This window comes from Ipomoea triloba, chromosome 10 (assembly GCF_003576645.1).
Source record: "Ipomoea triloba cultivar NCNSP0323 chromosome 10, ASM357664v1".
Lineage (NCBI taxonomy): Eukaryota > Viridiplantae > Streptophyta > Magnoliopsida > Solanales > Convolvulaceae > Ipomoea > Ipomoea triloba.
Window position 1 is genome coordinate 236,786 of NC_044925.1, and position 17,036 is coordinate 253,821.

General features: G+C 36.1%; 1 protein-coding gene across 1 annotated transcript; it reads right to left on the reverse strand.

Annotated features, from left to right (window-relative positions):
* Window positions 1-406: 406 nt before the first annotated feature.
* LOC116032171 (protein HASTY 1) lies at window positions 407-15,845 on the reverse strand. The gene is made up of 22 exons (XM_031274606.1): window positions 15,494-15,845; window positions 14,334-14,435; window positions 13,617-13,760; window positions 13,447-13,527; window positions 13,282-13,351; window positions 12,573-12,643; window positions 12,339-12,502; window positions 12,188-12,259; window positions 11,866-12,097; window positions 11,528-11,590; window positions 11,160-11,438; window positions 10,931-11,044; window positions 10,495-10,612; window positions 10,242-10,411; window positions 10,046-10,147; window positions 4,631-4,734; window positions 4,260-4,548; window positions 3,478-3,719; window positions 2,224-2,727; window positions 1,819-2,113; window positions 1,384-1,567; window positions 407-946 (listed from the first exon to the last, which is right to left on the reverse strand). Exons 1-22 carry the CDS (start codon window positions 15,599-15,601, stop codon window positions 867-869), a joined length of 3,588 nt encoding a protein of 1,195 aa, XP_031130466.1. The 5' UTR covers window positions 15,602-15,845; the 3' UTR covers window positions 407-866.
* Window positions 15,846-17,036: the final 1,191 nt, after the last annotated feature.

A 17,036-nucleotide genomic window follows, 5' to 3' on the forward strand; every position in this document is an offset into this window, starting at 1 on the left:
TGAACAAGTTTTAACTGTAAAAGGGAAAACACACTCATCAAATCAAACATGGTGAGCAGTTATAAATTTTTCAATATGTAAATTCAAACAACGATATCCTCTAAAAACGTTGGTATCCTAAGAAGACAAATGGAGCATAAGGATACTCTATTTTGTACTAATTGTAGGGACAAAAATAAGGGAAACATAAACAAGACACGGAGGCACAAAACATGGTGACACAACATCATCGACAATGGCGGTGGCAGTAAGATTGGCAGCCATGAATCTTTTAGGTTTGGTGCTACTATAAGAGAACATAACAACAATTTTGGAAATGATATTATTATTAATCAATCCATGATGATCGAAAGTACATGATGAAGAAATGTATTTATAAGAATACAAATAAGTCCTAGTCAAGATATGAATGGTAAATGATAATACTCCTAATGATATAGGAAGAGAGACAATAAATTTAATGTGTCTAGAATACATAATTCTAATAGTACATAGTAGTAGTAAGAGGATATGAAGAAAATTGTCAAGCATTAACATACATCACACTGCAGAGTAGCACTGACCACTCCAAATACACACATAATACATAATACATAATGTGCATCTCATAACCCACACAACACAAAACCCAGCAGTCCAAGGAATGTACATGCAAAGAATATACAACAACCAAAATAATGAGATGCAGATTTGTCAGACCAAAAATATCACCAACTAGCTTCCTGTTGAGGCTGATAAGAAGATCATCATCTGCACAAACAGGACAATGTCGGTGCCCCCGCCTTCTTCTTCGTTTTAAGTTAGGTATGACTATTCTAATACGACTTGTATCTGTACAAAAATCTGCCAATTTCAGTTCCGTCCCCTTACATAATTGCAGCCAAACCAATGGCTTCTCCTCCATCAGCCTTTGATTCTTGAGTAGCAGTCGTATTGCGAGGCCTCACTGAAAAATATTCGTATTACGAAAAACAAATGGTTAGATATCGCAATTCTACCTTCACACTTTAAATCTTCGTTTCCTAAACAAGAGCAGGGTAATCAATATATGAATCGTTATATTGTGGACCAGGGTCCACAGTCCCTGACACTTATCCAATACACAGAATTTGACTTCATAATGTACAAAATTCATGTTCATAATGCACATAATTCATGTTCATAATGCACATACACATAAACACGGTATAATGAACATGAATTCTGTACTTTATGAAGTCAAATTCTGTATATTGGACCAGAGTCCACAGTACGATATAAATTGCCTCAATATATTGCAAGGGAGTGATTCCTCGAGAAAGAGAGAGATTTTAGCACAATTGTTCAAGGCAGACAGTTTGAGAAGATGACTTGAATAACAGTATTAAGGTTAAGAGCACTAACTTGACACATTGGTGATGACATTCACAGTTTTCTGAGCAGCGAGTGCTTTTAGCTTGTTTCCTGTTGCCAATAACAGCAAGCTTTTCATATGCTGTTTCTGTTCCTTGGGACTACTGGTTTTCGTCAAAGCTTCTTCAAAAGCATGGAGGTCTTGGGGCGTAATCTGAGGAAGAGAGAGTATAATCTGCAACGATAAAATTGTACTTTTAGCTTATGCAGAAGATTAAAATTAGAATTGATAATAAATTATTCACAGTAACACTCAGTTTAGATGTTTTTATGCTTATTTCTTGGCAAGGAACACCGAACCTATGGTAGTAGAAGTAAATATAAATACGCACTAAGGATAACAGTTCATAGTGCATTCTGATACTGCCTGCCATGCAATCTCTCAAAACAAAAGCACACTTTGAGTACGTTAGGGATTTTACCAACCTGTCTTGGTGCCAGATGTTTATCCGCGAGATGAATGAAGATTTCACGACAATGCCCAACTAAATCGGCACTTATAAAAGCATTGGACTCGAGAGTTAAACCTTCAATGAGTGCAGAAAACAGATCCTTACAAACAAAATCTCTCAGTTCCACATTATTTGTTAAGATGGCCAACGCAATTATGGTCCCACAGAAGGCAGAAACTTTAGCTACAGATTCCCCATCAGTCCATCTAAAAGCTTCTAAACTGATCTGCAACCCCGGGACTGCAACATTTTTGTGTTTCAAGAGAAATCTGCAAATGAATCACAATATCAATAAAAAAAAATGAGGTTCACTTTAAGTATTAAATAAATAGTCATCCGACTATCTTCCTGGATTCACAAAAACACAAGTTATACATACCCAACCATAGAGCTCGGTGCAAATACATCCAAGTCTTTGACAGTTGATTCATCCACCCGATTTGCATGGACAGATTGGTCTAACGAAGGGAGTCCAGAATTCAAACTTGGCGAAGCAACAGCAGAGAGCACCGAGCAAATTTCTCGTGTTAAATCTCGAAGAAGTTTTTCTTCCATTACTTCCACTTTTAGGTCAGATCCAGCAATTATCCCATGTAGATCAGGAACTTTCGCCCGGCCTTCCTGTAATAGGCTAGACCATGAACAACTAAGAGCCTGTTGAGAATGCTGAAGTAATGGCTGCAGTAGCTTTACAAGCCATGCCTCCCAAAGATCGGGAGGACAATTTTTAACCAAGGGAATCAGTATCGAATGAACAAGAAGTCTTATATGCCTGAACTCCATAGACTGTATATTTTCCATCAGTGCTAAAGCAACAAAATCAGAGTCTACGCCTCTGAAAAATGAGTCCCCAATGGTTGCTGACAAGCCCACCACATTATACCTAGTGGGAAAAAAAAAAAAAAAAACAAAGCATTAGCACAAACTGTATATTTTCACTACTTCCTAGAGAACTTCTGTATTCCGATTTTCTTTTCCTTTCACTCTCCAAAATCCCTACCACTTGACATTGTATATATATATAGTAGAGTTCAGGTGCGGCCGCGTTTTAACGTGCGGTCAGTGCGGCCGCACAACTATGTATACAAATATACACCACTCAATGTTAGAAAATGCACAACACAAATATGCACCATTAGTTACGCATCACCAAAAAACACACCACTAGTTATGCAAGTATACACCACAAAGTGTTCGGAAATTCACAATTAGGGGCAGGGGAGTTATGGTACATTATTTTGGGTGTGTTGTGTGTTTTTTTGGTGTTTTTGTACATTTTCATTGCTGTGCATTTTCTAACATTAAGTAGTGTATATTTGTATACATAGTGGTGTATACTGCACCAACCGCACGGAAAGGCGCGACCACATTTGAGCAGATTTCTATATATATATATATATATATAAAAACATAATCGATCAAACTCAATTCTTCAATTGCACTATATAATATTCGATGTTATAATTTACATAATTGTATACCGATCTAAATATTTTTAACATATTATAGCAAATTCATTCCGTGCAATGCATGGGCGAAAATACTAGTAAATAAAATACTCCAATCCTTTCATTTCAAGCAGGGTATCAGATTAAACATCGAACCAAGTTTCAAAATAGAAGATTATGCATACCCACTGTCCCTTATGCCTTTGAGCCAATTGCGTATATCAGTTTCATTTGGCTCCGAATAACCTTCCCTGTTAATTTCAAAAGATCCATCAGTAAAACTTAAAGGCCCTTTTGGCAGTTTGAGGTTCATTCCCCCAAGAAGGCTGCCTCTATCGACATCACTCATAATCATTGCAGCTTTTATTTCTCCAGGTAATGCTTTCATCACAGCTGGAGACCAAAGAGAATGCATAGCTCGAAGCAGCTGAAAATCAAAGAAATGACATAAATAAACATGAATGTAATTCAAGTAATTTGTTTGCCATTTTTAGTAAGAAAATGCATGGCTGCAGTAGGCGCTAGTCATGCAGTAGACTAGCGCCTAGCGCCTAGGCGGTCTAGGCGGAGACCTATAAAAACAAAAAAAAAAAATAGCGCATGTCTGTGGATGTATGTCATATATTATATTATATATATCTCTCTTACTTTTCTTATTCATATAAATAAATAAATTTAAATATATATAATATAATAAAAAAGTTAACAAGATCGACTCACCCGAGTTAATTCGGCTAACCCAGCCGAGTTGGGCGAGTTAACTAGGCCGAATTCGGCCGAGTCGGCCGCCAACTTGGCCGATTCGGCCAAGTTAGGCGCTAGGCGGCCGCCTAGGGAGCAATTCGCCTGGGCCTAGGGGCGCCCTAGGCGGCCGATTTTTGCAAGAGTGAGAAAATGACACTGTAATAGAAGACTCTTACTATAAAGTGCATGAGTAAATAAAAGTTCTAAAGAACTACATGCTTACCTTAAGAAGAGGAGGCAGCATCCATGACAGATGAGGAGCAATTGGGTGCAGAGAATCTGATATTTGCGAGCTTTGTGAATTTGTATTCCCTTTCCGAGTACCACTCCTTTTTAGAGCCTTTTCAAAAAACGTAACTGTGTGGAAAACAGACCACATAGCCGGTGTGTCTGCACACAATCGAACGAAACCTGCTGGGTCAGAGAGATATGCATCTTGCCATTCAGTTTGTGTCCACTGCTTGCTTAATGGTTCAAGCAACCACGCCAAAACTTCTCGCTGCTGTTCCACCCTGCATAAAATTAGAGAACGTGCAAAGCTAAGCAATCTATGACGCTGTGTAGATACACAATAAATTTAAGAAAGCAAGTTACCCAGCAGAAGACCCCATAACAAGAAATGCTTCTCCGAGAAGATTATGTTCCCCACGAAGTAAACGACCTTCTTTCTGTAAATATGCCATTGTATCTGCAATTCCCTGTGATGGAATGTGGAAACAATTTTTAGGTTACAGCACAATCTTCATCAGTATGATAAGCATTAATTCAGCAAAGTTCCCATAATTTAAAATGTACTACAGAATAGAACATTTTGAATTTTTTATCAGAACCACTGCACAGGAGAACACATAACTTCAAAAAGAGAATAGCATTAAGCTCCCATTCCAAGGACACATCTTCAACCAAAATATTCAAAAAACTGAAGATAACCTATCACCATAAAGAGAGGTGTGCACAGGAGAAGGAAACATAAACCAAGCAATTTACATAATTAAATTAAAAATAAATTCCTCCCTTGCAATACCAAGAACTAGAAATTGCAAGCAAAGATGAAAAAAAAAACAAAAACAAAAACAAAACAAAAAACAAAAAACAAAACAAAACAAAACAAAACTAAGTCAAGCACAAATATCCTGTATCACGCAGGGATGATCTTCCACAACCAACTTCAAGTAAATAAAGAAAGATAATAACACTTTAACACATCATTTCTATTTTTGAGATTCTCTCCTCTCATCTGTACATCTAAGGCGACTATAATACACAACAACCTAGCAATAAATTCACTGAGGCATAATTGCAATTCAATTCAATGCGGTCATTCCAACTAAAGGCAAAGTACAAGATTAAACAATGTGACTTAAAAACAATCTTCAATAAGCAAGTCCAAGTTCAATATAATTGTATAGATGCCACTGGAATTTTAAATTCTATGAAATTGAGGCAGTGTCGTGAAAGGCGCTAGGTGCCCATCGGGCAATTGATGGGCACCTAGCTCTTATTATAACCCTTAGGATTTACACTTTTAAGAGTTGTTTGGTTCACAGAATGGGACATTTTTTGTGAGATTTGGAAGTGGCAGAGGGTGAAAGGGGCGAAGGGCAAGTAGGTTTGATATTGCGATTTGGTTTCTGATTTTTGATTTGTTGTTGTGCAGCCTTGTCAAGCGATTTTAGGGTTGTTTGGCTCAAAACGACGCCGTTTTGAAAGAAACAACCCTTTAAAAAAAATAAAGTAAGAAAATCACCCAGTACCCCCCCCCCCCCCCCCCCCCCCAAAAAAAAAAAAAAAGCAAGCCAATTGCCATTTATAGCCCTTAGGATTTACACTTTTAAGAGTTGTTTGGTTCACAGAATGGGACATTTTTTTGTGAGATTTGGAAGTGGCGGAGGGTGAAAGTGGCGAAGGGCAAGTAGGTTTGATATTGAGATTTGGTTTCTGATTTTTGATTTGTTGTTGTGCAGCCTTGTCAATCGATTTTAGGGTTGTTTCGCTCAAAACGGCGTCGTTTTGAAAGAAACAACCCTTTAAAAAAAATAAAGAAAGAAAATCGCCCAAGTACGCAAACTTGGCCATCTGGCCAGCCTAGTCGGGCAGCCGACTAAAATAGCGATTATCGCCTATTTTGTTTCGGCCTGGAGGCACCTAGGCTGAGTTCTGCAACACTGAATTGAGGCAAGAAATATCAACAGAATGTTGCAAACATTTTCAGGGTTGGAAATCCAAATTGATTACCTAAACTCTTGGCAAATGGGAAATTTACCAATTTAGAGATCTCAAGAATAAAACTACCATAGCATTGTTATTCTTAACCCCATTGTACGCTCATATCACGATAAACTTAATTAAAGTTAGTACCAAATGACCTTATGAATTGCTACTTTACAGCTAATTATAAAAGGGAAAATAAGCATTACTTTCATGTGTGGAAGAATGCTGTGATCTGCTGCTTTGGCTATTCGGATAAAAGAGGTACAAATATGCAATCTTGCATGTCGTGCAGTACTTGTAGCAGGGTCCTGTCAAATAATTGGTCATCAGAACAGTAGTTCTATTTTCAGATTGCAACTAACATTTTAACGTATATATTTAAAGCTAGGCACACATGTCAACCTTAACAACAAAGGGCAGAGCAGTCAAAAGCTCAAACAGTTTATTTATGACACTGCCAACTGCATCGGGATAATACTTCAAAAAGGGCCCCAATGCTTCTAAAGAGTGCCCAATGGCTTCTACAAGTGTCGGTTCAGTCCATTTCAAAGAAAGAAGTTGCTGAAGTAGACCTTCAATTGAAAATTAAGCCAGTTATCAGCACAAAGACATTCATTAAAAGTTTCAGAAGTCTAAAAAGAAGTTGACACAAAACCTTCAAATATTCCGCACAATGAATTTTGGACATCAGAACTTCTCCTCCCAAAATCATCAAAAACTGCATTTACAACATTTTCTAGAGCCAACTGCATGCTTTCAAGAATAGCCAATTCCTGGATTAAATACAAATTAGTAGATATAAATAACATGCACACACACATAAAGTAAACCAATAATATTAATAATCCTAGTCCAAGGCTATCAATTATCATTTGAAATTGTTACTAAAGTAAAGAGAAGATTTCTAAATATGCTGTCTTATATTGTTTTATATTTTCATATATAAAAGAGAATACAAAGCCCTATAAATAGGTGCTAGAAGACTACAAATAGGAAACAGGTTTCCATATGCCTACCTACCTAAATCTCTAAGACTGCCTAATCTATAGAGATTCCATATATCAAATATATATTCCATAACAGAAACCAACCTGTGCGGGCACTGGGATAAGTAGCATGCTTTTTAGAATTGCCATTATTCTCTCAGAAACCTTAGTGGCAGCTATAACGGGCTTGTCAGATGCAACAAAACGAATCAATTCCAACTGCATCAAGGATTGGAGATCAACCAAGTGAAATATAAGATATCATGAAAGGTACAGGCCTAGAATGGGGGTGGGGGTGGGGGTGGGGGCTTGTTGGATATGGATATAAACATACCAGCCTAGAACGGTACTGGCCAAATTCTCCTTTTCCCTCAAAATCATCACTCCACAACTCTAATGCCGCAAGAGAGAATGAAGTTTGAGGATGAATCTTTTCCTTCCTGAGCAACCGTTGGAATGATATATCCAATATAGAGCTACAAATTTCATCATTTACAAAAGTCAATTTTTTTTTCCTTTCTATGTCAACACCTTCTGATACTGCACCTGTGTTGTTAACAGAGCTTTCCCCAGATGCAATCTTTGGCTTGGAAAGCAAATCTCTCATTAGTGCCTATTATAGAAAGGAAGCATGACAAGAAGGTCAGAAGAAACATAGAAGTAAATCAACAAATAGTCAAAATAGAGCGTTGAGATACATACCAGCCAAAAGAAAAGAGATTGATAATGAAGTCCAAACTTATAGTGTTGGAAAAATCCGAGCATCTGAATCATTATTAAAGAAATAATATTCCATTAAAAAGGTTTATCAAATTCCATATTTACAACAAGAAAAAAATTTAAGCAAGAGTTAATATCAATTTTGGTCCCTCGATTACAGAGGCCCTTTCACTTAATATTCAGCCCAGTAGATAATATAAACTCTCAACCTACTAAGGTTTATGATATTAAAAAAAAATAAAAATACATACACACAAAAGTGCATGCAACATACACACTAAGATTTAGCAGCATATAGATCTTAATTAACAATTAATCACCTGTTGAAGGTAAAATGAGAGAATAGTTGTGTCATCACTAATACATTGTAAGTTCGAAGAACCCAACAACACCAAACTTTCACAGACACATTCAGCAAACTCGGATTCATTCTCATCAAAAATGGCACCAGCACTAGATTTCTGCAGCAACTCTCTGGAGATGTTCATTAAAATTTGAAAAATATTGCATATTGCAGAGTCAAACTCAGAAGTAGCATCACTAGGTCTTCTCCTGCAAATGAGAATTCACTGCTCATAATATTGTTTCCAAAAACTTGAATCTTCCCGCATAATATAATAATAGAACATCCAAACTGCATACCTTGAGGAGACAAGCTTGAAAAACTCACATGCATGGAGACGAAAGTCAGGAGAAGATAGTAAGAAACCGCAGCTGTTTGAGAAAGTGGTCAGAATTAAATGCTACACACTTCACAAATCATCAGGACAAGAAAATGACTCGGAAGGCATACCCATGAATTATTCCATGTTTTGCCAAATCAGGCAAGGGAGCCCACTCAGCATATGCATTTACAGCATTTAAGGTAGCTGTTATTGTTGTTGCATGTAGTTTAGCCATGTCCAATTGTTGTCTTGCTGCTTCAGCCAGTGCAGCTCCAAAGTGTCTTTCTAGTAACTGTAAAAGAAAGAATTAATAATGAAACATAAGAATTGAACTTTACTATTAGTTCTAGCAAGCCACTTACAGTGTACAGTAAGGGAAAAATCTCAGGTAAAGATTCTGTAAGCCCACGTAGCAACATCCTACGCCTGTCACCTGAACCAAAAAATTTAATTAATTAATTAATTAACAATAATAATAGTAATAATAATTATATGTAAGGACTAAATAAATAAATAAACTTTTTAGAAATCAAATCATTCCTATATAGCACCATACATGAAATGCATATACCATTCCTTCTTCAATTTTCATAANAAAAAAAAAAAAAAAACAAAGAGAATATTTTTAAATGATTAACGTGCCCAGCTAGGCTAAAAACTCCAACTTCCTGCAATTTTTTTTCTTCTCCTACCTCCCCTCTCTCCCAAATCTTCACAAAAATCAGAAGGACAAAAAAAAAAAAAAAAAAAAAAACCCCCCCCCCCCCCCCCCCCCCCCCCCCCCCCAAAAAAAAAAAAAAAGCAAGCCAATTGCCATTTATAGCCCTTAGGATTTACACTTTTAAGAGTTGTTTGGTTCACAGAATGGGACATTTTTTTGTGAGATTTGGAAGTGGCGGAGGGTGAAAGTGGCGAAGGGCAAGTAGGTTTGATATTGAGATTTGGTTTCTGATTTTTGATTTGTTGTTGTGCAGCCTTGTCAATCGATTTTAGGGTTGTTTCGCTCAAAACGGCGTCGTTTTGAAAGAAACAACCCTTTAAAAAAAATAAAGAAAGAAAATCGCCCAAGTACGCAAACTTGGCCATCTGGCCAGCCTAGTCGGGCAGCCGACTAAAATAGCGATTATCGCCTATTTTGTTTCGGCCTGGAGGCACCTAGGCTGAGTTCTGCAACACTGAATTGAGGCAAGAAATATCAACAGAATGTTGCAAACATTTTCAGGGTTGGAAATCCAAATTGATTACCTAAACTCTTGGCAAATGGGAAATTTACCAATTTAGAGATCTCAAGAATAAAACTACCATAGCATTGTTATTCTTAACCCCATTGTACGCTCATATCACGATAAACTTAATTAAAGTTAGTACCAAATGACCTTATGAATTGCTACTTTACAGCTAATTATAAAAGGGAAAATAAGCATTACTTTCATGTGTGGAAGAATGCTGTGATCTGCTGCTTTGGCTATTCGGATAAAAGAGGTACAAATATGCAATCTTGCATGTCGTGCAGTACTTGTAGCAGGGTCCTGTCAAATAATTGGTCATCAGAACAGTAGTTCTATTTTCAGATTGCAACTAACATTTTAACGTATATATTTAAAGCTAGGCACACATGTCAACCTTAACAACAAAGGGCAGAGCAGTCAAAAGCTCAAACAGTTTATTTATGACACTGCCAACTGCATCGGGATAATACTTCAAAAAGGGCCCCAATGCTTCTAAAGAGTGCCCAATGGCTTCTACAAGTGTCGGTTCAGTCCATTTCAAAGAAAGAAGTTGCTGAAGTAGACCTTCAATTGAAAATTAAGCCAGTTATCAGCACAAAGACATTCATTAAAAGTTTCAGAAGTCTAAAAAGAAGTTGACACAAAACCTTCAAATATTCCGCACAATGAATTTTGGACATCAGAACTTCTCCTCCCAAAATCATCAAAAACTGCATTTACAACATTTTCTAGAGCCAACTGCATGCTTTCAAGAATAGCCAATTCCTGGATTAAATACAAATTAGTAGATATAAATAACATGCACACACACATAAAGTAAACCAATAATATTAATAATCCTAGTCCAAGGCTATCAATTATCATTTGAAATTGTTACTAAAGTAAAGAGAAGATTTCTAAATATGCTGTCTTATATTGTTTTATATTTTCATATATAAAAGAGAATACAAAGCCCTATAAATAGGTGCTAGAAGACTACAAATAGGAAACAGGTTTCCATATGCCTACCTACCTAAATCTCTAAGACTGCCTAATCTATAGAGATTCCATATATCAAATATATATTCCATAACAGAAACCAACCTGTGCGGGCACTGGGATAAGTAGCATGCTTTTTAGAATTGCCATTATTCTCTCAGAAACCTTAGTGGCAGCTATAACGGGCTTGTCAGATGCAACAAAACGAATCAATTCCAACTGCATCAAGGATTGGAGATCAACCAAGTGAAATATAAGATATCATGAAAGGTACAGGCCTAGAATGGGGGTGGGGGTGGGGGTGGGGGCTTGTTGGATATGGATATAAACATACCAGCCTAGAACGGTACTGGCCAAATTCTCCTTTTCCCTCAAAATCATCACTCCACAACTCTAATGCCGCAAGAGAGAATGAAGTTTGAGGATGAATCTTTTCCTTCCTGAGCAACCGTTGGAATGATATATCCAATATAGAGCTACAAATTTCATCATTTACAAAAGTCAATTTTTTTTTCCTTTCTATGTCAACACCTTCTGATACTGCACCTGTGTTGTTAACAGAGCTTTCCCCAGATGCAATCTTTGGCTTGGAAAGCAAATCTCTCATTAGTGCCTATTATAGAAAGGAAGCATGACAAGAAGGTCAGAAGAAACATAGAAGTAAATCAACAAATAGTCAAAATAGAGCGTTGAGATACATACCAGCCAAAAGAAAAGAGATTGATAATGAAGTCCAAACTTATAGTGTTGGAAAAATCCGAGCATCTGAATCATTATTAAAGAAATAATATTCCATTAAAAAGGTTTATCAAATTCCATATTTACAACAAGAAAAAAATTTAAGCAAGAGTTAATATCAATTTTGGTCCCTCGATTACAGAGGCCCTTTCACTTAATATTCAGCCCAGTAGATAATATAAACTCTCAACCTACTAAGGTTTATGATATTAAAAAAAAATAAAAATACATACACACAAAAGTGCATGCAACATACACACTAAGATTTAGCAGCATATAGATCTTAATTAACAATTAATCACCTGTTGAAGGTAAAATGAGAGAATAGTTGTGTCATCACTAATACATTGTAAGTTCGAAGAACCCAACAACACCAAACTTTCACAGACACATTCAGCAAACTCGGATTCATTCTCATCAAAAATGGCACCAGCACTAGATTTCTGCAGCAACTCTCTGGAGATGTTCATTAAAATTTGAAAAATATTGCATATTGCAGAGTCAAACTCAGAAGTAGCATCACTAGGTCTTCTCCTGCAAATGAGAATTCACTGCTCATAATATTGTTTCCAAAAACTTGAATCTTCCCGCATAATATAATAATAGAACATCCAAACTGCATACCTTGAGGAGACAAGCTTGAAAAACTCACATGCATGGAGACGAAAGTCAGGAGAAGATAGTAAGAAACCGCAGCTGTTTGAGAAAGTGGTCAGAATTAAATGCTACACACTTCACAAATCATCAGGACAAGAAAATGACTCGGAAGGCATACCCATGAATTATTCCATGTTTTGCCAAATCAGGCAAGGGAGCCCACTCAGCATATGCATTTACAGCATTTAAGGTAGCTGTTATTGTTGTTGCATGTAGTTTAGCCATGTCCAATTGTTGTCTTGCTGCTTCAGCCAGTGCAGCTCCAAAGTGTCTTTCTAGTAACTGTAAAAGAAAGAATTAATAATGAAACATAAGAATTGAACTTTACTATTAGTTCTAGCAAGCCACTTACAGTGTACAGTAAGGGAAAAATCTCAGGTAAAGATTCTGTAAGCCCACGTAGCAACATCCTACGCCTGTCACCTGAACCAAAAAATTTAATTAATTAATTAATTAACAATAATAATAGTAATAATAATTATATGTAAGGACTAAATAAATAAATAAACTTTTTAGAAATCAAATCATTCCTATATAGCACCATACATGAAATGCATATACCATTCCTTCTTCAATTTTCATAACATATAACTATATAAAAAGACAACTTTCAACAAACTGTTTTATTATACTACAACCCTCAACTTTCAACAAGTGTTTATCTGGCCAAACTTATTCTAGGGCTTATCTATTCTTCTAGAATCTGGGCAAAACACTAGAATTAGAAAAAGACTTTTGGAAGTAAATAAGAGGAAAATGCATCTTTTTCAAGAAGCTCAAGGTTTGAGGCCTTTAAAAAAGTAGATAAAAAACTACTTCTCAGGAAACAAAAGCTAGACCAAACAAGCACTAAAAAAACACAAAACCAACCAACCAACCCTTATACCAGTGATTCCTAGGCCTCACTCTTGACCTTTATGGAAGTTGGGTAAGAAATTAAATAACATCAAGATTTATGCTGTACAATTAGACTTCAAGATACATGTAGATGCAAACTGCAATACTGCATTTCACTGCAATGCTTAACAGAGCATAGGTGGCATTAAAATAGATAAAAACACCTTCTAAATCTTCATTGTGAATAGTAATATCTTCGGGAAGCCACCTTAGCACCATTGAAACCAACTCTGCCTGGCATTGAAAGAAAATTCATCTTTAAGTGAATCCAAATTTAAGAAAATATGGAACCTAAACAAAGCATCAAACTACGAAAGGAAGAAATTTACATGTATAGGGCCCTTGTCTGAAAAAGATAGTAGTGATGGAAAGAGCTCCTTCCATAAACTTAAGCCTTCCCTCCTTAATATCTGTAGTGTAGTAACATAACGATACTAGAACTGCAAAAGCACCAAATAAAAACCCTAAAGACAAGTCAAAAGGGATAAGGGAAAACAACCTCAGCAACAAGAGCAGCAGTCTGGCTTTTCACAGCCCACTCTTCACAAGGATTTGCAATATCTGACATTAAATCAACAGCCACATTTGCAAAATTTCTTCGCTCAGTGGAGTTTAATTCATCCCACCGCAACCGCACTAGATTCTGTGAATAAGATGAAGACTCAATGATTGGTAGGAAGACAGAGCAATTTAGATGTAGGTGTATAAGAGCTATGCAAATTCAGGTGTTAGATTACTCATTCTTTATTCTTGTAGAAAGATGGAAATATATATATTTGAGAACAATTTTACCAATTTTAAACAGGGCCAGCTATTTTATTTATAGGAAAATAATAGTTAATTAAAAAGCACCAAGGGGTGCAACCCCAAGTACATAGAACTGCACATACAAAATAGACCAACTACAAAATTTGAAACCCAATAAAACCTTGTGAAGCAACATCCAGGGGCCCAAAACCTAAAGAGCCAATAGACCAGCTGTTGCATATATTTCTTTGCTGCATCTTTTCTGTTTTCTATCTTTCAAATATAAATTATCACCAATTGGGGGGAGGACGCATGTTTCTCTACTCTCCACTTAACCAAATTCTCAATTGGAACTCTTGCAAATAAATCACATTAGGAATTGTAATGACATAAACTTATTTTCTTGGGGGATTAAAACAACCAGTAAGAATAAGGAACAATATAATATGAATATTTAGCATAGTCTGACCTGGAGCATCTTAAAAGCTTGTAGTCGGATTGCAGAAGACCAATCTTTCCTCACTAAAATAAATAATGTGCTTGCCAAAACACGTACATCCCCTGCTTTTACCTGGAAATATGTTGACATGGTACAGTTTGTATTAGAAATGTTAATGCATAACAAAAGACATATGTCTAGCCCATTTGGTTGTAATTTTATACATTTAGCAACTTTTTATTGATATTTATTTATACAATAAAATGACTTAAGACATTGCAGATTAGAAATCCAGAATAACATTAATAGTTTATACTTGTTTCGCAACCAATACTTCACATCTTGAATGCCCTGGATCATAACTGATCATCATTATCCAAGCCTCGTACTGAAGCATATACTATCACATGACAACTTACTAGGGCTAAAATGTACCTCTATTCTCTATGAACCTAAAACTCCACTGAGACTTAAAAGTATACAAGACAAACACATAGTACTTAAATTGCATACTGATGATGATGAAGTTCATAGAGAACAAAAAACCATATCCCCCACCCCCACCCCACCCCAAAAAAAAACGTCATTTATTTTCCATTTCTGCAGGCCTAAAGTCCTAAAACCATATGGAACTCTAGAGTGACCAAAAGCATATTGCAATATTGCATACCTTTAAATTTGACATGATCTTGCCATATCATAAAGTTCCAAGCTTTGGCTAAAACTTCAATTAAATACTCCCATTTCCATCTCCTATTGGACCCCATATCATAAAGTTCCAAGCTTTGGCTAAAACTTCAATTAAATACTCTCAATTCCAACTCCTATTGGACCAAATGAATCAAACTAGAAAGAGCACTCTTGTTTCCTCTTTTTCCTTATAGACCTAGAACTCCAGAAACCCTAGATTTTACAAGGAGAGCTTGTACCGATGAAGCATTAAAGCCTCACAGAAAAAAAGTAACTAGAATCTTAAATTATTCTAAACACCCATGGCTTCAGTGTTTCTAAACTATGAGCCTAAAGCCTTACAAAATCCCAAAAACTCACATAATTAATTTCCCAGGTTTTCATTCTTTCATCAACTAGCTTAAAACTGTGCGCTAAAGAAATCAAATATTTAAATTATTATTACTATCTCAAAAAAAAAAAATTATTAAGAAAAATAATTTAAATATACATATACTTACGGATTCGATATAATCATAAGCGGCTTTACGGGCGTCGGGAGAAGAGCTCCAGTCCAAAGCAGCGGCAATGGCGGCAGCCACATTGCTTGCTACTCCACTATCCTCCATCGTTTCTTTGTTGTTGCCTATGGAAGCTTGAACTTCTGAGTTTGGCAATCAAGCGATTGTTATGAGAATTCCTTACGCGATTTTGGGAGTGGATTTTGAGTTTGGGTTTCAGGGTTTCTCCTCGGGCGCAGTTTGGGTGGGGATGGAGTGCGGAGCAAGGGAGGGAGAGAAGGAGAGTGATAGCCTTTTGCTCTGTTTCGTGACTTCCTCTGACTGCTTTTTGTGTTACAAACCCGGACTCGAATCCTCCGCGAACACAACACTTGAAGCGTTTATGTAGTACTTTAGTCTATGACTTTGTAGTTTGTACCTATGTTACTTTACTTCTCTATTGGAATTGAATTATTTTTTTTATTAAAAAAAAAAAAAAGGACTTGAATTGTTAAAAATGTAACGTGCATTTTGATTTATAATATGGTTTTATTTCAACAAATTACTTATCAATTGTCAAAAAAATTACACTGATGATCTTTATTCAAATACACTTATGAGTTTGTAATTGTTTGGTTTAGATACCCAATGACAAATAAGATCATCTAAAAGAATTACAACTTTTTTGTGGCCATGGGTGCCTTTAGATAATTAGATAGTCATATACTCATATACATAGTTTATGTAAATGTTTACAGTCATCCTTTGGTATGCGATATTTGTAATTAATTAATTAATTAATTAATATTTATTTATTGATAACGTAAATTATTTTTCGATCATATCAAAATAATTTACACTATTAAATTGAGGTGAGCATAACTATCGAAAAATTGACAAAACTGATAGTCGATAACCAAACTAACCGATAAGTTCGGTTATTGGTTATAAGGCCAACAAAAAAAAAATCTAACTCAGTTATTTTTCGATTATGAAACTTTAATAATTGTGGTTACCGAATAACCGATATATATATATATATATATATATATATTGTGTGTGTGTGTGTGTGGTTATCCTACGGTTGTGATGCTCATGTGCGGTTGTACGGTGAGAGGAGAACCATTGATCTTGCTAAAATCAACATCTATGATTAAAAACATCTAAAAAAAATGTGATGTGACAATTTAGTCATTTTTTATATGGGTCAAACGTAAGGTGCATATGATTTGTGCTTAAAGTGTGTAGGTCTTATGCTTAAGGTGCGTCGTGTTCCTTCTTTAGATGCATGGTTTATGTGCTTAAGGTGCGTGCAGTTGAGAACTTAAGCTGCATAAGTTATGTGCTTAAGGTGCGTGGTTTTCCTTCTTACGGTACGTGTTTTTTTTAATACTATTGACTATGTTACAATGCAATATATTGAGGCCCAAACCCACCATTTCCATATGGGAGTGCAAGCGGGTGCCACTAGACCACAAGACTTTGGTAAGGTGCGTTAATTCTTTAGTTGATAACTTAAGAAGCGTTTGTTTGTTGAAACTTAAGGTGCGTCAGTCTAAAACTT